Source organism: Orcinus orca, chromosome 15, assembly GCF_937001465.1.
Source record: "Orcinus orca chromosome 15, mOrcOrc1.1, whole genome shotgun sequence".
NCBI lineage: Eukaryota > Metazoa > Chordata > Mammalia > Artiodactyla > Delphinidae > Orcinus > Orcinus orca.
In genome coordinates, this window is record NC_064573.1 from 61,390,591 (window position 1) to 61,414,293 (window position 23,703).

The 23,703-nt window shown below is 37.9% G+C and overlaps 1 protein-coding gene across 8 annotated transcripts in view; it reads right to left on the reverse strand.

Annotated features, from left to right (window-relative positions):
* Positions 1 to 23,703, reverse strand: part of SPIRE1 (spire type actin nucleation factor 1) — a 204,324-nt gene that overhangs the window by 58,115 nt on the left and 122,506 nt on the right. For all 8 annotated transcript variants that reach the window (XR_004486609.2, XM_033439466.2, XM_033439464.2 and 5 more), the window contains exon 4: positions 11,362 to 11,487. Coding sequence is in view for 7 of the 8 variants with exons in the window: in XM_033439466.2 (XP_033295357.1) it covers positions 11,362 to 11,487 (126 nt within the window). In the remaining variant the exon portion in view is untranslated. The remainder of the gene's footprint in view (positions 1 to 11,361; positions 11,488 to 23,703) is intronic.

Sequence of the window (23,703 nt, forward strand, 5' to 3'; positions counted from 1 at the left end):
CAGATGTCCAATACCTGCCACAGTTCTCTAAGTCATTCAACGCTGATCCAAGATTTATACAGGTCCTATTACACTGCGGCTGCAGCAGTGAATTGGACAGAAAAGATCTCTGCCCTCAGTGAGAATGTATCCTAGTGGCAGATATGAATGAGGGGGAAAAGAGACCAGCAAAACAACTCTAGACTGTGATGGCTGCTAGAAAGGAAATACACAGAGTAATGTGACTTTAAAGAAACAGGCCGAGTGCGCTCACTACATAAGAGCATTTAGGAGACGCCTCAGACGTCCTTTCAGCTGAGGACTGAAGGATATAAATGAAGAACCATAATTCAGAGGGTGAATGAACATAGCATTTATAAGAGGAGTTTAAGATGTCAACAAGCAACTAAATAATCAAGCACCACAGGTGCACTCACACTTGAGAAGAGATAAAGATCATTATGATCAGATAATCGGAAATGACAATCTACACTGTGATAGCCTGCCTCTGAAGAAATCCAAGATGGCTTAACGATATTAGACATCTTATCCCTCAAAGATCAAGATGTTTGGTGGTATTCAACCTTCATTCTGGGGTTATTTACATGTATGGCACAAGAAACTGCACGGGGAGAGAAAACGTTCATCACTTTAAGTATATAATCTTCTAACAGAAATTACGTGCTTTAAAAACCTTTTACGTGCCTTCTAATTAAGAGTTCTTATTGCAATGATATGAACATGTTTCATAATGTTCAATTATTTTTACTGTTCATTCACTTATGACTAATATTATTATATTAGGAATTTCTTCTTTCCAGGAATCTGCTTACCGTTAGATTTTAAAATACAGAAGTTTGGGACTTCCCTGGTGGTCCAGTGACTGAGACTCCGTGCTCCCAATGCAGGGGGCCCGGGTTTGATCCCTGGTCAGGGAACTAGATCCCACATGCTGCAAGTAAAGATCCTGCATGCTGCAACTAAGACCTGGTGCAGTCAAATAAATAAATAAATAATTTTAAAAATAAATAAAATACAGAAGTTTTAGTCCTCACTGACATCAGTACAGTAGCAATGTCAGTATTGAGTTTATAGCTCAATACTGACAACACTGAGCTTTCCTATAAAATCTACAACACTGAACTGCTTTCCTATGAAATCCATCTTGAATTTAAAATATAATATAAAACCGGATTTAAAAAATGGATAAAATATGATATAAAATAGTATACATTAACTTCCTAGCAAATTTTACTGGGAATGCATTTTAAATGTTTATCTGTATATATTTTGCCTACACAAAACAAGACTGGTACAAAAATGAGGAAAATCTTGAATGAATAGAACAAAGATTTAGTCACATGAATTGCACTTTCTGCAGAGCATTTTATGACTAGAAGGAATCTGAGCATGTCTATTTTGCCCCCACTTCCCTTTTTAAAGTGAAGTAAACAGAAATCTAGCAAAGGCTATTTGACTTAAGCCAGTCGCATGACTAATGAGTGGAAGAATATGATTCACCAACACAAAAGGGGCTTTAAAAAATGACTGGTGTTGATATATTTTAAATATAATAAAAATGAAAAATGAGTTATTTGCTTGAAAACAAGATTTTTTTTCAAAAGCTTCTTTTTAAACAGTGTACTTCCCTGATACATCAAGTTTTTTCTACAATGATAAATAGAGTTACACCTCTACTGTGAAAGGATTTCCTGGAGAAGGTGGGGAGGGCACACTACACACTAAATGTGGAGGCAATAATGTTAGAGCCGGCTGGGAACATACTGGAATCAGTCAACTGACTTTCTAGTCTGGAAATAATTTTATCTCAATCTTTGACATTTCCATTTCCATATTACTTCATACCTAAACCTAACATGACACGTCCCTCCTCCCATCCCATTCCCATCTGTGTGCGTGTGTGAGACAGATAGACAGACACACACACACACACACACACACACACGCTCGCACACATGTTCCCTCATGAGTCCCCTTATCCCCCAACTCCAAATTTTATTCTCTCTGGCTCACACCCCCTTCTTCCCAACCCTGATTAAAAGCCTGTATCAAAGCGTACACCTGCACTTTCCTCCAGGGACTCTTGTCAGCCATGGACAAGTCTGTTGCAGGTGACTGTTCTTACAAGAAAACAGGAATAACTGCAGAGAGCACCTTTGCGAGGCTGGAGAGCGGGATGAGGATGGAAACACAGGCATCAGAAGTTCTGAGAACTTCCTTCTATGGGAACCTCTAAGCTAAGCCTCAGTATACTAATCTACAAAGTGAGAGTCACAGGACTGGTCATGAAGACTAAATGAAGCAAACAACAGCAGCCACTTTGTGGTTGTAGGGCTTAAAGTATGAGGAACTGATAAATAATTTCATGTAATAATAACAAAACCAGGGACTGATGATCAAAAACTACTTAGACAGCAATGAATTAAAGCACACTGCCATTAATATAATTTCCTTTTTTCCAACAAAGTAATTTACACTTGAAATTGTCAAGCTCAATCCTCCCCTCCCCACTGCACATGCTCACCAGCTCTAGCCAGTCAAGTTGGGCTGGGGGGGTTCACTGGCACGAGGGCACGGGCCATCTCTTCTTTCACGCGACCCTATGCACTAAATGGACAGCTCAGACAGTCCCTCCATCTACACTTACATACGAGGATATCAAATTGCTTATAAGACATGGGAACACGTACTCACTTTCAAGGATATCAAATTGCCTTTGAGACACAATAACAGCAGCCTATTCAAATCTTCTCTATCGTTTGGAGAACCACCTTAAAGGGTCTCATTCATTGTTTAAGAAGGAAATCACATCATGAAAAGAGATCATTATGAAAATGAATTTACTTTCTAAATAAATAGATGGACTACAAGGCCTTGTGCTTTGTAAAGTAGCTAGGTCTGGTAAATGTAATGACCACTTTATAGAACAATTATAACACTTGGAAATAGGTTATGGGTTTTATATTTTAATAAACTGCCAATTGAGCATATAAGAGGTTTAATATAATTAAAGTACTTTTGGTCTATCAAATCAATACATTATCAACAACTGAGCTCAAATGTTTTGATACTAATATTTTACCCTAATTTTATACACGCACACGCACACACAAGCACACGCACACACACAGATATATGGTTGTTTGAAACATCACTGATAAACAGATAATCAATCAACCTGTTGAATCAGACATTATTACTTTGAAAATTCCAGTTGATATACAGTAACTCACAGGTATAGAAGAAAGATCGTCTGATTCTTTTTTTTTTTAAAAGAAATCTCATAGGTTTTAAAAAAACTTAATTAATTTATTTATTGGCTGCGTTGGGTCTTCGTTGCTGCGCGCAGGCTTTCTCTAGTTGTGGCGAGCGAGGGCTACTCTTCATTGTGGGGCGCGGGCTTCTCCTGTGGAGCACGGGCTTTAGGCATGCAGGCTTCAGTAGTCGCAGTGTGTGGGCTCAGTAGCTGCAGCACAGGCAGCTAGAGTGCAGGCTCAGTCGTTGTGGCATGCAGGCTCAGTAGCTGTGGCTCATGGGCTCTAGAGTGCAGGCTCAGTAGTTGTGGCACACGGGCTTTGTTGCTCCGTGGCATGTGGGATCTTCCCGGACCAGGGATTGAACCCATGTCCCCTGCACTGGCAGGCCGATTCTTATCCACTGTGCCACCAGGGAAGTCCCTCGTCCGATTCTAAAATTGTGTATTTTGAGATCTTCAGAAAAAAAATCAAATTAGCCCAGAGTTTTTTATTATTAGTGTGAATTTAGCACTCTTGAGACTAGGTTAAAGGTTAAAGTGACTAACATACATATATGAACTAATATGTATGAAAATTTTCTTTAATTTCAAGAAAAATGCATACATTGAAGAGGAAAGGGAAATGCATTTGGACCCTATAAGACTTTATTCCTAAAACCTCAGTATTGACAGGCAATTTATGCAGTATAAAATCTGTAATTAAATGGTACAGAATGTTCATGCCAGGATTTCCACATATTTTATAGCTTACCTTCTCAAGACTCACTATTAAGTAAGTTCTTATTTATAAATTTAAAGAATGGAAAGGGCACTCAAAGGCCTCATCTACAGCCCACAAAACTTCCTGTATTTACTAGAAATATCTTGGTCAAAATGCTTCTAATAGTCAAAAATGCTTTCAAAACTGGCTTCTTTCAACCAGAACATTTCTGAAGCTCTGAAAACACAGACATAATGCATAAATCATTTCAGTTCAACAGACATTTCTAGAGTGTTTCCTACATGCACACACTGCAGTAAGAGTCACCAACAGGAAAATGATTCAAAACACAGTCATTCTTCTCAAGCACTGTCTGGTCCAGCTGTGGAGAAACAGTTCAAAGACAAGCAAATAACTCCCGGGGGGTATGAGACATGCAGGACTGAGGGGTATAAGACAGAGGGAGTGAAGGGTGGAGGGAGGTACCACGTGAGCAGGCTTTTTAGGTGGGTAAACAGGAGCTCACCAAGAAGGCAAGGCGGGGAGAGAATGCCAGGCAGAAAGAACAGAAATGTGCTAGGGCCACAGACATACAACAAGCATGATATATTCGGAAACTGTAAGTAATTCTGACTGGATAGTGTAAAATGCAAAGAAGGGAGAGTTGAAAAGGAGAATAAAAACACAACTAGGTGAAATGCCATAAGGCCTCGTGTGCAAGACAATGGAGTTTGGTTTCACTCTCTAGGCCATGAGGAGCCATGTTAACCAGAAAGCAAAGTGCCTTGTCAAGCTGCCAGGTGTCCAGTGATCAGGAAGGAGGAGCCAAACTGAAAATAACAACCACACCCTATTCCCTTACTGCAGCAGCGCAAACAAGAGGCCAACAAAGAGGTTTTGCTCTCCTTGCTCTATTTTCCCCTCAGAATGGCGCTGGGTGAGGTCAGGTGACACGCGGTGCAGGTGGGTGATCTTCTCACTGTGGAAGAGCACTGGACAGCAGGGGCCCCGCATATGTGGACCCAGGGCTGGTGGAGGAAAGAGTGGAGGCAAGGGCCTTAGCCAAGGTCCTTCGAGTGCAGGCGCCGGGTGAGGAATGCAGGTGTGTGTGCTCCTGTGGCCTGTGGGCGTGGCACACAAAGCTCACCATCCCCTACAGAAAACCAGAGTGCAGCACTCAAGTCCCGTGTAGAAAGGGCAGCCTGCCCCCGGGAGGCCTGCCTGGGAAAGCAGGCCTCAGGTCAGGCCTGGAAGAACACGCGGAGGTTTGGGCCTGGAGCCAGACTCCTCGGGTCAGATCTGTGACCTACAGCAATCATTCCCGACAAAGTGGAAGGTGAACTGGACAGAGAGAATTTACAGAGATGAGACCAGCAGGAGGCTATTGTAATAACCCAGGTTGGACATGTGGGCCTGAACTCTTGGTGAAGTGACTAAATCTAAGCCACACAGGACAAGAAGTGAATCCAGGAAGGACTGATAAACTGTCAGAAAATAGTGGGGAGGGGAGGTCAAGGGACAATACCGGTTCAGGTGGCAGTGAGTGGAAGAGCTCAATGGGCAGGGGGTGAGGAACGAAAGCCCACGATTTCCAAGATGGAATGATCACAGGTTATCACGAGGACAAAGGTGTGTTCAGGTAAGCAGAGTGCTGAAGTAGAGGAGGTGTCAAGGAGACAAAGCTAAAGTTTCTTTTATCAATCAAATCAGTCAAGATGCTGGCAGATGACAGTGACAATGGGTTCAAGAATAACAGAAGCAGATGGCATGAGGTTTTGGTACAAGTATGAAGAGTCATTGTTTAGAAGCAGCAGAGAGAGAGAATATCACCAACCGACCCCAGTCCAAAGATCTGAAGCTGTGGAGGACAGAGCAGCCTCCCACAAGAGGGAGGCAAGAGAAAGCACTGCCCTTGGGGGAGCGGGAGTCCTGAGAAGAGCCTGAGGGTACTGAGAAGTTCCTTTTAAAAATGGAGCAGAGTTTCCAGAAAGAAGAATGGAGATTCAAGTTTCTGCTTAGATATGTCAACAAAGCTTTTGCTTCATTTTAATGAATCATAAATTATATAGTAAGAAAAAAAGACCCTGAACCAAGATGGTGGAGTATAAGGACGTGCTCTCACTCCCCATTGTGAGAACACCGGAATCACAACTAGCTGCTGGACAATCATCGACAGGAAGACACTGGAACTCACCAAAAAACATACCCCACATCCAAAGACAAAGGAGAAGCCACAATGAGAGGGTAGGAGGGGTGCAATCACAGTAAAATCAAATCCCATAACTGCTGGGTGGGTAACTCACAGACTGGAGAACACTTAAACCACAGAAGTCAACTCACTGGCGTGAAGGTTCTGAGCCCCATGTCAGGCTTCCCAACCTGGGGGTCCGGCAACAGGAGGAGGAATTCCAAGAGAATCACACTTTGAAGGCTAGTGCGATCTGACTGCAGGACTTTGACATGACTGGGGGAAACAGAGCCTCCACTCTTGGAGGGCACACACAAAGTAGTGTGTGCATCGGGACCCAGGGGAAGGAGCAGTGACCCCAAGGGAGACTGAACTAGACCTACCTGCTAGTGTTGGAGGGTCTCCTGCAGAGGCGGGGGGGGGGGGGCTGTGGCTCACCATGGGGACAAGGCCACTGGCAGCAGAAGTTCTGGGAAGTACTCCCTGGAGTGAGCCCTCCCAGAGTCTGCCATTAGCCCCACTAAAGAGCCCAGGCAGGCTCCAGTGCTGGGTGCCTCAGGCCAAACAACCAACAGGGAGGGAAGCCAGCCCCACCCATCAGCAGTCAAGCAGATTAAAGTTTTACTGAGCTCTGCCCACCAGAGCAACAGTCAGCTCTACCCACCACCAGTCCCTCCCATCAGGAAACTTGCACAAGCCTCTTAGATAGCCTCATCCACCAGAGGGCAGACAGCAGAAGCAAGAAGAACTACAATCCTGCAGCCTGCGGAACAAAAACCACATTCACAGAAAGATAGACAAGATGAAAAGGCAGAGGGCTATGTACCAGATGAAGGAACAAGATAAAACCCCAGAAAAACAACTAAATGAAGTGGAGATACGCAGCCTTCCAGAAAAAGAATTCACAATAATGATAGTGAAGATGATCCAGGACCTCGGAAAAAGAATGGAGGCAAAGATGGAGAAGATGCAACAAATGTTTAACAAAGACCTAGAAGAATTAAAGAACAAACAAACAGAGATGAACAATAAAATAACTGAAATGAAAACTACACTAGAAGGAATCAATAGCAGAATAACTGAGGCAGAAGAACGGATAAGTGACCGGGAAGACAGAATGGTGGAATTCACTGCCATGGAACAGAATAAAGAAAAAAAGAATGAAAAGAAAAGAAGACAGCCTAAGAGACCTCTAGGACAACATTAAACTCAACAACATTCGCATTATAGGGGTCCTAGAAGGAAAAGAGAAAGGACCAGAGAAAATATTTGAAGAGATTATAGTCGAAAACTTCCCTTACATGAGAAAGGAAATAGCCACCCAAGTCCAGGAAGTGCAGCGAGTCCCATACAGGATAAACCCAAGGAGAAACACGCCGAGACACATAGTAATCAAACTGCCAAAAATTAAAGACAACGAAAAATTATTGAAAGCAGCAAGGGAAAAATGACAAATAACATACAAGGGAACTCCCATAAGATTAACAGCGAATTTCTCAGCAAAACTATACAAGCCAGAAGGGAGTGGCATGATATACTTAAAGTGAGGAAAGGGAAGAACCTACAACCAAGATTACTCTACCCAGCAAGGATCTCATTCAGATTCGATGGAGAAATCAAAAGCTTTACAGACAAGCAAGGGCTAAGAGAATTCAAAACCACCAAACCAGCTCTACAACAAATGCTAAAGAAACTTCTCTAAGTGGGAAACACAAGAGAAGAAAAGGACCTACAAAAACAAACCCAAAACAATTAAGAAAATGGTCACAGGAACGTACATATCGATAATTACCTTAAACGTGAATGGATTAAATGCTCCAACCAAAAGACACAGGCTTGCTGAATGGATTCCAAAACAAGACCCATATATATATGCTGTCTACAAGAGACCCACTTAAGACCTAGGGACACATACAGACTGAAAGTGAGGGGATGGAAAAAGATATTCCATGCAAACGGAAATCAAAAGAAAGCCGGAGTAGCAATACTCATATCAGATAAAATAGACTTTAAAATAAAGAATGTTACAAGAGACAAGGACACTACATAATGATCAAGGGATCAATCCAAGAAGAAGATATAACAATTATAAATATATATGCACCCAACACAGGAGCACCTCAATACATAAGGCAACTGCTAACAGTTGTAAAAGAGGAAATCAACAGTAACACAATAATAGTGAGGGACTTTAACACCTCACTTACACCAATTGACAGATCATCCAAAATGAAAATAAATAAGGGAACAGAAGCTTTAAATGATACAATAGACCAGACAGATTTAATTGATATTTATAGGACATCCCATCCAAAAACAGCAGATTACACTTTCTTCTCAAGTGTGCACGGAACATTCTCCAGGATAGATCACATCTTGGGTCACAAATCAAACCTCAGTAAATTTAAGAAAACTGAAATCATATCAAGCATCTTTTCTGACCACAATGCTATGAGATTAGAAATCAATTACAGGGAAAAAAACGTAAAAAACACAAACACATGGAGGCTAAATAATACGTTACTAAATAACCAAGAGATCATTAAAGAAATCAAAGAGGAAATCAGAAAATACCTACAGACCAATGACAATGAAAAGACCATGATCCAAAACCTATGGGATGCAGCAAAAGCAGTTCTAAGAGGGAAGTTTATAGCAATACAAGCCTACCTCAAGAAACAAGAAAATTCTCAAATAAACAATCTAACCTTACACCCAAATGAACTAGAGAAAGAAAAAAACAAAACCCAAAGTTAGCAGAAGGAAAGATATCATAAGGATCAGAGCAGAAAAAAATGAAATAGAAACAAAGAAAACAGTAGCAAAGATCAATAAAACTAAAAGCTGGTTCTTTGAGAAGATAAACAAAATTGATAAACCATTAGCCAGACTCATCAAGAAAAAGAGGGAGAGGACTCAAATCCATAAAATTAGAAATGAAAAAGAAGAAGTTACACCAGACACTGCAGAAATACAAAGCATCCTAAGAGACTACTACAAACAACTCTATGCCAATAAAATGGACAACGTGGAAGAAATGGACAAATTCTTAGAAAGGTATAACCTTCCAAGAATGAACCAGGAAGAAATAGAAAATATGAACAGACCAATCACAAGTAATGAAATTGAAACTGTGATTAAATATGTTCCAACAAACAAAAGTCCAGGACCAGATGGCTTCACAGGTGAATTCTATTAAACATTTAGAGAAGAGGTAACACCTATCCTTCGCAAACTCTTCCAAAATATAGCAGAGGGAGGAACACTCCCAAACTCATTCTATGATGCCACCATCACCCTCATACAAAAACCAGACAAAGATACTACAAAAAAAGAAAATTACAGACCAATATCACTGATGAATATAGATACAAAAATCCTCAACAAAATACTAGCAAACAGAATCCAACAACACATTAAAAGGATTGTACACCATGATCAAGTGGGATTTATCCCAGGGATGCAAGGATTCTTCCATATATGCAAATCAATCAATGTAAGACACCATATTAAAAAATTGAAGAAGAAAAACCATATGATCATCTCAGTAGATGCAAAAAAGCTTTTGACAAAATTCAACGCCCATTTATCATAAAAACTCTCCAGAAAGTGGGCATAGAGGGAACCTACCTCAACATAATAAAGGCCATATACGACAAACCCACAGCAAACATCATTCTCAATGGTGAAAAACTGAAAGCATTTCCTCTATGATCAGGAACAAGACAAGGATGTCCACTCTCACCAGCTACAGTAATCAAGACAATATGGTAATGGCACAAAACGAGAAAGTTAAAGACTTTCTTCTTGGGTCCATTTCTATAAATTCCTAGAAAAATAGACATAACTTTTCATTAGCCTATCAAAAAAGACAGACTATAAGCAGTATCCTGGTTAGAACTAAAGAGGAATGCTTGGAGCTCTTATTCATACATATAAAATGGATTTATTTAAGGTGATTTATTAAGGTGATCTGAATAAACTTACATATTACCAGAACTAATTAGTCGTACTTTATTTAATATAGTACACATCCCATATGTGTACTATATTACACATCCCATATGTGTCTCTCCCCAAACTGTGTGTCATCGTGGGTTTTAAACTAGTGTTTCAGATAAACTCCATACTTCAGTCACAAAAGAAATGATACCCACCACTGATCATGTACTGAGCTCTTACTACGTGCCAGGTGCTTTACAAAGATCTCAAGAATCTTCACAACTGTCTGTGGGATGTGAAATATGGCAATTCACCTTGTAAATAAATTAGAATGATTCTCTTTGGACTCTACATGAAATTTTTTTCAACTAAAATGTTTTTATTACACAAAATTTTATAAAAATTGAAAAATACACAAGTTATATAAAGTAAAAAGGGAAAGCTCCCTCTACCCCCACCCTGCCTCTGTACTCTTTCTATTCCGTAGTACAGAGTTTGGAAGGTTTATTTTTATGTATTAAGTAGGTCAGCTGTGTTTCCCATTCTTGGATAAGTGGCCTTCTATAGGAGACATTCTATGGGGCCCAGCAGCACACTCCCCTCTGGGCACCAGAGCTGGATGCAACAGAAGTGACCCTCTGTGGGCTGCATGGGCCTTCAGTTGCGGCGGGGCTGACTGCTGTGGGTGCGCTGGTGAGTGCAGCTGGACCCCGGCCTGGTTGGCTGCCAGCCCCTGCCTCACGCAGTGACTACTGGCCCATTGTGGGTGGGTACACATAGTATTTTTAACTCATAGACACTGATAGATAATAAAGAAAATAGCTAAAATGAGATTCTGGATTATCTGAAAGTTAATTCATATCTCCTGCATTAAATATTTAATCACATCCACTATAAAAGTTAAATCATCAGATGTGTAGCTTCCTCTCTGCATCCTTATCCCTTCCTGAAAGACACACTAACATTTTTTTACAATGGACAAAAGAAGAGTGGCAGAAAGAGGGTGAAAAGCAAGTCACATGGGAAACTGACTAAACCAGTTCAGTAACATTTATTTTCCATTTGTAAGGAAGCTTTATGAAAATCTTTGTTTTATTAAATGGATTCACACAGTAACATTTTAAAGAACAGATTTAATTCTGCCTAAGTTGCTTCTTTCCTGAATGATTTTCAGCACTCATCAGGATGGCAATAAATATTTTAAATGATAGGCAATGTTGAAAATTCAGTTTTCTCTTTCACAATGCCATTAAATAGGAAAGCAGTAGTACTTACCTCCTTTGCACTCTTAATTTTAGTCAGAAATGTATACAGCTCCATTGTCTCTGCAAACAGTGCACGACACACTGCCTGATAATGATTTGGTGCCTCTGATGCAGTTGGGAGATGAGCAGCACATAACTACAGAAGAGGAAAATAAAGGTACTTTTTTATTATCTGTGGGGTTTTTGTACCTTAAAAACAGACACACCCAGTATATTCACATTTTCATATCAGACAGCAAGGCAACCCCACAATTCCCATCACCCAAAGCTTAATGCATCACAAGACGACCAGTAAAGTCCACACAATTAATATGGAAAAAGTGGTCCAGTAACTAACAAGCACCCAGCAGCACAGATGAGCTTACTAGAATTAGTTAGCTTCTACTTGAAAACTATAGGGCATGTGTAAAAGTTTTGGTTGGGAGTACAAAGGGAACTACCAATTACTGAGTACTGATCAGAACTCAGGTATTTTAATAACTACCATTTATTATTTATCATGCCATGTTTGATATGTCATATACACAGCATAATATCATTTACTCTTCAATGTAACCCTGAATTAGCACCATTATATAGCAACAGAAACTAAGGCTTCAGAAGAGTCAAGTGACTTGTCCACAGTCATAAAGTTAACATAAGGGAGAAGGAGAATTTGACACAGTCCTATTTGATTCTGAAGCCCAGGATCATTCTAATACACACTGAGTTGTATAATTTAGTAAAAAGAATGTCAGGAAGACATGGGGACCACTGGGAAGATACCTCGTCAGTAGATGGGGAGTGGAGGAAAGAGGGCAGAGGGCAACTGGTGATACTACCAGTCCTAACGTCCTTTACAATACACAGCCCATAACCCCCACAAAACTACTTGTAGGTAAAAGATGCAATTTAACATCACGCACAACAATTTAGAAAAATCAAACACAGCTTATTAGATTGGAAAAGACATCCTGTCAAGAGCCTAGTGCATTTTATTAAAAAGATAATTTTATCTTTCTATAAAATAATAGTTTTGTATCTGTGTACAACAGTTATGTTTTAAGGTACTTCATTTGCATTAAAAAGTTGTAAGTTCTCCCTTATTCTTTACTATATTCAGTAAACTCGACATTAATACAATTACTGAAAATACACATTTATTACATTCAATAACTTGTATCTTTTGGAGAGTAAAAGATATCTTTGTAGCTTATAATATCTTTCACAATGTGTCTTTCTGTTATTTTTTTCATTTGTAATAAGTATTGTATGCAATTTAATAGATTACTATCTTTAATAAAATACATTCTCAGGAAAATATCTTGAGTTTCAGTAAGAAACTTTTTCCACAGTACGAAAAACAGGCTAAGAATTGATTCCTTGGGAGCATGAAAAGCAAAAATCTCACAAGCTTAATTATTCACAAAGTGACCAATGAACAGAGAGTATATTTTTTGCACAATTATTTTTGTACGCAGAAAACAGCTTCCCACATAGAATTATCATTTCCAAGGTTATGAAAGGCATCTGCTAGGACTTTCACCTTTCACTAATCCCACAATTTTATATTCCAATTATATGTTCTGAATATGGCATAACATTTTTGACTGTAATTCACAGTAAGAAATACATTTTAGGGGGCTTCCCTGTGGCACAGTGGTTAAGAGTCCGCCTGCCAATACAGCGGACACGAGTTCAAGCGCTGGTCTGGAAAGATCCCACATGCCGCAGAGCAACTAAGCCCATGAGCCACAACTACTGAGCCTGCACTCTAGAGCCCATGAGCCACAACTACCGAGCCCGTGTGCCACGACTACTGAAGCCCACATGCCACAACTACTGAAGCCCGTGCACCTAGAGCCTGTGCTCCACAACAAGCCACCACAATAAGAAGACCGCACACCGCAACGAAGAGTAGCCCCTGCTCGCTGCAACTAGAAAAAGCCCGCGTGCAGCAACAAAGACACAACGCAGCCAAAAATTAAGTAAATAAATAAATAGAAATACATTTTACATAAGGATTCAAACACATGCATATGTATATGTTTTATACACAAAAATTTCACAGAACAAAACTTACACATTCAATTGATTTCACAACCCACTAACAGGCTGTGCCCTGCAACTTGGAAAACACTGGTGTAAAACTCTAAAATTTTTTTAATGCACATGATATAATCTTATATGTAGAAAATCCACAAAAACTATTAGAACTAAGAAGCAATTTTAGCAAAGTTGTGGGATACATGATCAACACAAAAAAGTTCTATTTCTAAACAATACTAATGAACAATCAGAAAATGAAATTAGAAAACAATACCATTTTTTTTAATAGCAAAAAAATAAAATACTAAGGAATAAATTTAACCAAGGAGGTGCAAGCCTTACACACTGAAAACTCTAAAGCATTGCTGAAAGAAATTAAAGAAGACTTACATAAATGGAAAGACACCCCGTATTCATGGGTTGGAAGACTTAATATTGTTAAGACAGTAATACTACACAAAATGATCTACAGATTGAATGCAATCCCTAACTAATTCCCAAAGGCCTTTTTTGAAGAAATGGAAAAGCTGATCCTAAAGTTCATATAGAATTGCAAGGGGCCCCAAATAGCTGAGACAATCTTGAAAAAAACAGAGCTAGAAGACTCAAACTTCCAAATTTCAAAACTTACCTCAAAGTTATACTAATCAAAACAAAGTGGACTTGCATAAGGACAAACATACAGATCAATGAAATAGAACTGAGTCCAGAAATAAACCCATATATCTATGACTGATTGATTTTTCACGAAAGCGCCCAGACCATTAAGTAGGGAAAGAATATTCTCTTCAACAAATGATGCTGGGAAAACTGGATATCCACATGCAGGAAAAAAAAAAAAAAAAATGAAGTAGTGGTACCCCTATCTCACACCATACATAAATATTAACTCAAAATGGATCAGGGGGCTTCCCTGGTGGCGCAGTGGCTGAGAGTCCACCTGCTGATGCAGGGGACACAGGTTCGTGCCCCGGTCTGGGAAGATCTCACATGCCGCGGAGTGGCTGGGCCTATGAGCCATGGCCGCTGAGCCTGCGCACCCAGAGCCTGTGCTCCGCAACGGGAGAGCACTGTTGTGCTCTCACAACAATGAGAGACCCGCGTATCGCGCCAAAAAAAAAAAAAAAAGGATCAGAGACCTAAATATAAGAACCAAAACTATAAAACTCTTAGATGAAACCATAGGCGTAAACCTTCATGGTCGTGGATTCAGTACTGGTTTTTAAGATATGATACCAAAAGCACAAGAAATAGCATATCTTATTTTATTGCACTATACTGTGCATCGCAGATATTTTGTTTTTTTACAAATTGAAAGTTTGTAGCGACCCTGCATTGGGCAAGTATTTCAGTGCCATTTTTCCAACAGCATTTGTTCACTTCTTGTCTCTATGTCACATTTTGGTAATTCTCGCAATATTTCAAACTTTTTCATTATTATTACATTCATTATGGTGATCTGTGATCAGTGATTTTTGGTATTACTATTGTAATTTTTTTTGTTTTTTATTTTGAAATTAAGGTATGTACATTGTTTTAGACATAATGCTATTACACACTTAATAGACTACTGTATAGCATAAACATAACTTTTATATGCAGTGGGGACCCAAAATATTCATGTAACTCGCTTTATTGCAATATTTGCTTTATTGCAGTGGTCTGGAACTAAACCTGCAATATCTCCGAGGTATGCCTATAAATGGATAAATTAGACTTCATCAAAGTTAAAAATTTTTGTACATCAAAGGACACTATCAAGAGAGTGAAAAGATAATCCACAGAATCAGAGAAAATATTTGCGAATCATATATCTAATAAGGATCTAGTATCCAGAATACATAAAGAACTCAAACTCAACAAAAGATAAACAATCTAATTTAAAAATTGACTTGACTAGACATTTTTCCAAAGAAGGTATACGAATGGCCAAAAAGCACATAAAAAGATGCTCAACATTAGAAAATGTTGCATTAGAAAATGCAAATCAAAACCACAATTAGATACCACTCACATCCACTAGAATGGCTATAAAAACAAAGAAAAAATGGAAAATAAGTGTTGGCAAGAATGTGGAGAGATTGGAACCCTTGCGTATTGCTGGTGGGAATGTAAAATGGTGAAGCCACTGTGAAAATAGCTTGATGGTTCCTCAAAAGTTAAAGATAGAATTACCATGTGATCTAGCAATTCCATTCCTAGGTATATACCCAAAAGAATTGAAATTAGGTGTTCAAACAAAAACTAGAACACAAACGTTCATACCAGCACTATTCATAGCAGCTGGAAAGAATTCCAATGTTCTAAACTGATGAATGGATAAACAAAATGTGGTATACTCACAAAATGGAATCTTACTAAGCCACAGAAAGGAAAAAGGTACTGACACATGCTACAACATGGACGAACCTTAAAAATATTATGCTAAGTCTAAGAAGCCAGACACAAAAGGTCACATACTGTATGATTCCATTCATATGAAATACCCAGAATACATAAATCCACAGAGACAGAAAGCTGATTAGTGGTTGCCAGTGTCTGAAGGAGGAAGGATGGGAAGAGATGGGTATGAGGTTTCCATCTGGGATAATGTAAAAGCTCTAGAAATAGACAGTGGTGATGGCTGGACAGTATTGTGAATGTACTTAATGGCACTAAATTGTATACCTTTAAATGGTTTAAATGGTAAATTTTATGTGTATTTTACCACAATTTTTAAATGTATAAAAAATTTTAAAAGAACAACTAAATTCCACAAAGTTTCCATTGAGACAGAGGAGAAATAATCCCTCAGAGGAAAAATAACCCCAGTGGTTATTTCAGTGTCAATGTTGATATTTATTTTATTCTTTGTGTTTACATGCATCTTCACCTCTAATCCTTACAACAACCCAATTTACAGATTTAGAATAGCTAAGTAATTTACCCAAGGCCACACAGTGAGACAGAACTGGAAATGAACCCAGGCAGTCTAACTCTAGAGCCCAAGTCCTTATGCACTCCACCCTAGAATGAGAGTATATTACTCTTCCATTAAAGGAAATAATGTTCTTAAAGTGCTTAAGCATAGAGCATAGTATACAGTAAGCATGCAACAAAATCATCTTCTACAGTTACCAAAGAGGGGATAGTTTGGGGGCAGAGGGACACAATTAGAAGGAACAGGTTCTGTCCCATATCTATCAACATGCCATTATATAACTTTGGACAATTTATTTAACATTGCTGAGTTTCAGCTTATTTCTAAAAGGAGAAGACTAAGCTATATAATATCTTACTTAACCTACCTTCGCTGTTCTATGAATAAATTTTAAGCTAAACCAAAATGCTGGAGTTTTTAGGGTTCAATCTTGGATCTTTGGGTTTCTCTCTACTCACCTTAGCTGATCTTGTCTACTCTAACTGCTTTAAACGCTACCTATAAAGCTGATGACTCCCCAACTCCTACTCTAGGCCACTGCTTTTTTGGTCACGAAAAGAACTACTTTACCTTTAATCTGGAAAGATACTTCACTAGGTAATGAATTTTAGGTTCTATTCTAGAACTTTGACAATGTCATTCCAGTCTGTCTTCTAGATTCCATTGTTTCTGTTGAGAAGTCAGGTGCAGTCCAGTTTTTTCTCTGGCTTGATTTTAGACTCTCTGCTTGTGGTTTTTAGCAGTTTAGGTATGAAACTAGACTGTTTTCCATTTAATTTATCTTGCTCTTTTTGTTTGTGGGGCTTCCAGAATCTGCAGCATAGTGTTTTGCATTGTTTTGGGAAATTCTTAGTATGTCTTCAAATATGCCTTCCATCCTCTCTCTTCATTGGCTCTCCTTGGGACTTTAATTATGTGTACTGCTTTCATTCTTTTTGTGTCTGTGCTTCACTCTGAATATTTTCTATTGACAACGTTCCACTTCATTCTCTCTTCAGCTCCGTCTAGTCTATTAAACCCATCCACTAAACTTTTATTTCAGTTACTTCATTTTTTGGTTCTCAAATTTCCATTTGGTTCTTTCTATATATTTTCCAGTTCTCTACTCAAAGTTTCAATCCTGACTCTTAGAATCCTGAACATCAATTAAAAGTCTATCTGGGCTTCCCTGGTGGCGCAGTTGTTGAGAGTCCACCTACCGATGCAGGGGACGAGGCTTCGTGTCCCGGTCCGGGAAGATCCCACATGCCACGGAGCGGCTAGGCCCGTGAGCCATGGCCACTGAGCCTGTGCGTCCGGAGCCTGTGCTCCGCAACGGGAGAGGCCACAACAGTGAGAGGCCCGCGTACCGCAAAAAAAAAAAAAAAAGTCTATCTGACAACTCCATTATCTGAATTCTCTGTATAGAATCATTAATAATATTGCCAGAATCGAAATTAATTTTCTGAAAACTTCATTACACACATAAGACCTTGTTATATATTTTCAACAAAACTTGAAATTATCAGCAAACCTGGGCTAGACTGATGTGATTAGAAAAAAGACAGCCTACAATACTTTCAAAACATTTGAACATTTTTTGGTCAAATAAGTTATTAGCATTTGTATTTTGAAGCAATGTACCAACTAGGAAAAAAATCTTTATCTGATATCAAATCGAAGATGTATGCCAGAAACTCTATTATCCATTGGCCTTTTACCCTAATTAGCGTCAAAATACTACACAGTAAAAGACCATAAAGTTTTTTTAAAAACTTTGGCACAATTAATTGAGAATACAGTTTTTGTTTAAACTCTAAATTACGAAGCATTCAGCAATCCAAGTCACTCTTTATGTCTGGAGACACATACTGCAGTGTGTGTAAGTAATATCACCTTAGAAGAGAAAAAGGCATAATCAGAATTATATCTTCTGATATATTTAGGTTTTATATCACAGTCTTTTGTTGATAATATGAAGCTCCAAATTTCCCCATAATTTATTCTCAACTGCTAAAATTCAAATGTCTTAAAAAATATTCAGTTCACAAAGCTTAGAATTTTATTTGCAAAAATCTAAGTAGAATATAATTTTAAACCATAATTAAAATGTTTTGCCTAGTGAGTATAATCATGCATTTGTCATAAGAAATTAATAACAAAGATAATAACAAAGATCATCTTCATTAAATGCAGCATCATATAGTTAGGATAAATTACTAAATTTTTGCCTAAACCAGTGAGAAAATTAGCATGTTTCCAGCAAATTTCAAAACTTAGAGAACAAACATTTTGAAGTACAGAGAACTGCAGTTTGTTCCTTGGAGTCACTCTAATTTGACTGATGGACTATGGTCACCCAACTAACCTATGTTAACACACCTTCACTCAGTAACAGACAAGCTCAAACAAACATTATGGCTTCCCTTGGATATACTCCATTAAACCTAGGCCAAATTTATACACAAATGAAAATAACAGACTCATTCCACTTCAGCTGTCTGTAATACATGTGCAGTTTGAAGATGAATAAACTGTGCACTGTACTAATCTAGCTTGGTATAATAAAATTAGGGACTTCCCTGGTGGTCCAGTGGTTGGGACTTTGCCTTCCAATGCAGGCGGTGTGGGTTCGATCTCTGGTCGGGGACCAGGGATCCCACATGCCTTGCGGCCAAAAAACCAAAAAACGTAAAACAGAAGCAATATTGTGATGGAATCAATAAAGACTTTAGAAAGTGGTCCACATCCAAAAAAACATCTTTAAAAAAAATTAAATAATATAGGATTTTTTTCTATTTTTAATCACACTCTACAGTACTATCCTTTTCTTAAATTTCTCTCCTGATGAGTTTTCAAAATAGCATGTAAATTCTGACATTATGTGGCAAACCAAAAACATATTAGCTTTTTATAAGCAGGGCTTATTATTTGTAAACTATATTCTTGTATTTACAGAAACATGCCAGATTTTTTGAAAGTATGAATTAACACTGGAAATATAACTTATAAAACTATTCATGGGCAATAACTTAATATAGCCATACTAAAATTTTACAATATTTTATTTATTATACAAATACTAAACAATAAGAGGAATGGAATTTCTGAAGCCATATGGTTCCCCCTGAATCACAATGCCATTAATACCATTTATGGTAAATCATAAATCAGCACAGTCTCTTTTTTTTTTATAAATTATAGATTTATTGAAAACCATAACACCTACCATTTCTTTTTTTTTTACATCTTTATTAGAGTATAATTGCTTTACAACGGTGTGTTAGTTTCTGCTTTATAACAAAGTGAATCAGTTATACATATACATATGTCCCCATATCTCTTCCCTCTTGCATCTCCCTCCCTCCCACCCTCCCTATCCCACCCTTCTAGGTGGTCACAAAGCACCGAGCTGATCTCCCTGTGCTATGTGGCTGCTTCCCACTAGCTATCTATTCTACGTTTGGTAGTGTATATATGTCCATGCCACTCTCTCACTTTGTCCCAGCTTACCCTTCCCCCTCCCCGTACCCTCAAGTCCATTCTCTAGTAGGTCTGCATCTTTATTCCTGAGCACAGTCTCTTCTTTATACACATAGCAGTACACGCAGAATTTTGTGGTCTTTTTTCCATTTATTAAAACAAAAATTTCCCATATTGCTTCATAACCCACATAATTATAATTTAAAGACCATATGATAATCCATGTAGTTGATATACCATTTCTTTGTGAGTCATTTATTTCCAGTTTCAGAACAGTATAAATAATGCTGTGATACACATCTTCATGTATCTATGTAACATTTTGTATTAAAAAACATCTCTTTGTACCGAGAACAGACTGGTGATGCCAGTGGTTGGGGCTTGTGGGTACAGGGTGGGTGAAATGGTGAAGGTGGTCAAAAGGTACAAACTTCCAGTTATAAAATAAGTAAGTCCTAGGGATGTAATGTACAGCATGGTGACTATAGTTAACAATACTGTATTATATATTTGAAAGCTGCTAAAAGAGTAGAGCTTAAAAGTTCTCATCACAAGAAAAAAAATTCGTAACTATGTGTGGTGATGGATGTTAACTAGCCTTACAGTGCTGATCATTTTGCAATTTATACAAATAGGGAATCATTATACATATTGTACAAGTGAAACTAATATAATGTTATATGTCAGTTCTATCTAAGTTTTAAAAATTGCCCTCTTTGATAAATAAATAAAATAAAATTTTAAAAAAAGTCCACAGGGACTAGAAAGCAAAAAAAAAAAAAAAAAAAAAATTGACCTCTTTGAAAAATTCCTAATAGTAGTATTACTATGTGAAAAAATTTCAAACATATAAAAAACGAGGTGAATAATATAATGAATTACAGTGTACCCATCACCCAATTTAGTAATTATCAATTCATGGCTAATCTTGTTTCATCTACATCCTCATCCACTTAAGCCTCACCCTCCAGGATTATTTTACAGCAAATCCCAGATATCTGAATTTCACATGTAAATATTTCAGCATATATCACTAAATGATGAGTTCTTTTTTAAAAAATATAACCACAATACTATTATCATATCTAAAAATATGAATAATTCCTAATATCATCAACTATAGAGTAAGAGGTCAAATTTTCCTGATTATCTCAAATATATACCCAGTTTTATAATTTATTTCTTTTAATCAAGGTTCATTCTACTGCAATTGGTATGTATTAAGTCTCTTTTAATCTATGTTTTCCTCTCTCCCCTTCCTTTTAATTTGTAAGTTACTTGTTGAAGAAATTATGTGATTTGTGCTATAGTTTCCCACAATCTGATTTTGCTGATTGCATCCCTATGGTGTTATTTTAAATGTTTCTATGTCCCCTGAACTTCCTATAAATTGGTAGTTAGATTAGTTAGATCTAGAGGCTTGATCAGATTGTTTATTTGGCAAGAAGACTTTGCAGGTGATGCTGTAAACTTCCATCGGAGGCACAGAAAGTCTGCTGGTTTCTTGTGATGCCACAATGCTATTATTTTGTAGAATCAGAATATTACCATTTTGCAATCCCTATCACTTCCCTTTCATTTATTAGTTGGAATACTTTTATAAAGAGACATTCATCCAAAACTCTTTGGTTGCCCTGAGGTGGTGTCCTTATGGAAAAGGCAGAATGGATTCTGTCTATACACCAGCTGTCAAAATAATAAGTGGGTTAACAACTTGGTTAACAACTGAACAACCGCTAAAGGTGACCAAAAGGGTTTTATTAATTATTACTTATGTGTCCAGAGAATGCAGAATATTTGGTCTGCTTTAATCCATCACAGCTACTATTCTTATTGATGATCAAATTCTTCCATCTGACCAATGCGGGAGGCTCCTTGAGTTGGCTTCTGAGTCCTTTTTACATAACTTAGTAATCCTGGATAGTCTGTTTGCTTTCTGGTATGACAAGATGTTCCACGCTATTTTACACATTTCCTTCCCAGATCTGGAATTAGCCATTTCTCTAAGGAATTCTGGAATTCTTTTAGTAGGGAATGGTATTCGGAGACCATGAGCTGGTGGCAGCTGTGCTCACTGCTACTATGTGATCGTTGCTTTCCAGGTCTGTCTATGTGGTCACATTTCTGATGTGGTAACAGTTAGGCTCAGTTTGCTTTGGATTTGAGGGGATTATATTTCCATATTCAGTTTTGTTTCATAATTATGTAAAATATTTATATGGTTTCTAAATCAAATCCACAGAATCTAGTACACTCATAGATGTGTAGCTTTAATGCCTGTCCTGGTTTCTACTCTGGTTTATCTTTCCTCTTTTTTTAAAAAAAATATATATATTCTTATCCATACATTTTCTTAGATAAATGCTGGCATACTATACATGATTTTCTACACCTTGTTTTCTCATGTAAATGATATATCCTGGAGATCTTTCCACAGCCCTTTTGATAGTGATATAGTACGCCACTAGTTGGCTGTACCACAGTTAGTTCACCATTTCCCTATTAATGGACATCTGGGATATTTCTAGCATTCTTCTATTATAAATAGTGAATAGTTTTGGACTTCTTAATATACTGTCAAATTATTTTATGTAAGAGCTATGTAAATTTACACTGCAGCTATCAATTACTGAGCAAAAAAATTTACCATAATTTCTAATTTCAACAAAAGTAAATTCTTGCTTTCAAAAGAATGGCAAATGGTATTGCTTTATTTGCATTCCCTGACAATTAGGGGGACTGGATTGTGTAAGAGAACCAGGATCCACCAGGCTGAGTTCAGTGCCCCTCTCTGTGCCCTACAAGCCTCCCACGAACCTGTGCTGGCCCACCACTTTCATATGTTCAGATTATTCGTAAGGGTACCCCTTCTAGAAGGACATCCTCCACATAACAGACATTGCAAATTTTTATTTATTATGATTCTCTTACAGATGGAAGTACAGTATCCTGAAGAAGGAAAGCAGATTGCTAATTTACACCAAGGTGTATGGGCTAGTATGGTCCTAGACACCAGGTCCATAATATTTACCTCACTGGGGTTCATTTAACCCCAGTTAAGTTCATCTCCAAGCACCTGATAGAGCACTCAGAACAAGGAAGGCAAACTAAATGCTTCCTAAATATCTGAGAAGGTAAATGAAGGCATGAGTAAGCTGAGACTTTTACATTCATCTCAAATGAAGAATCTGCTCATGTGCTATTCTCATAGTGACTTCATTCATTTCTCAAACACTCCTTTCACTCTTCCTCTCCACATACTGTCTCACGTCCTCCTCTTCCATCATCCTGCCCCTGGTCTCCTTAATCTTCCTTGCCTACATACTTCACTCTCCATCACCACCACTGTTTACTTCACGTCTACAATCCCTTTTCTTTTCAACTAATGTTAACCGAAGGAATCTTTTCTAGGATATATTTATATACAAGAAAATAATTTTTAAGAATGATCTTTTCTTAATACTTCCTGAAAGGCTCCACTTAGTTCTATATGTTTCTCAACAAACAATCTGAAAGAAAAATATTTTAGGTGTTATATTCTTAATTTAAGAGAAGAACACATTCTATCGCTGACATAAATTTGTGCCTGCAATTTATTCTGACCTATATGCAGTGGCAAAAAGCCTTGGAATGACTCAGAAAAAAATGATATATGTGTTTATACTTTACTTGTTTATATCCTGTTTTTCTCCATTACAATTAAGAACCATAAAAACAGGGACCAATTGTATGTTGTTACTGGTATATCCCTAGCACCTAGAAAAATGCCTGGCATATAGTAAGTGCTATTAAATTTTTATTCATGACAAGCACTATAGTAGGTACTTTATATTAATTATGTTATTTAATTTAATCTGCACAAAACTCAATCAGGCAGATATTCTCTCTTTACATAAGAATAAGGATCATAGGATTAAATAATCCAGGGTAAAACAATTGGTA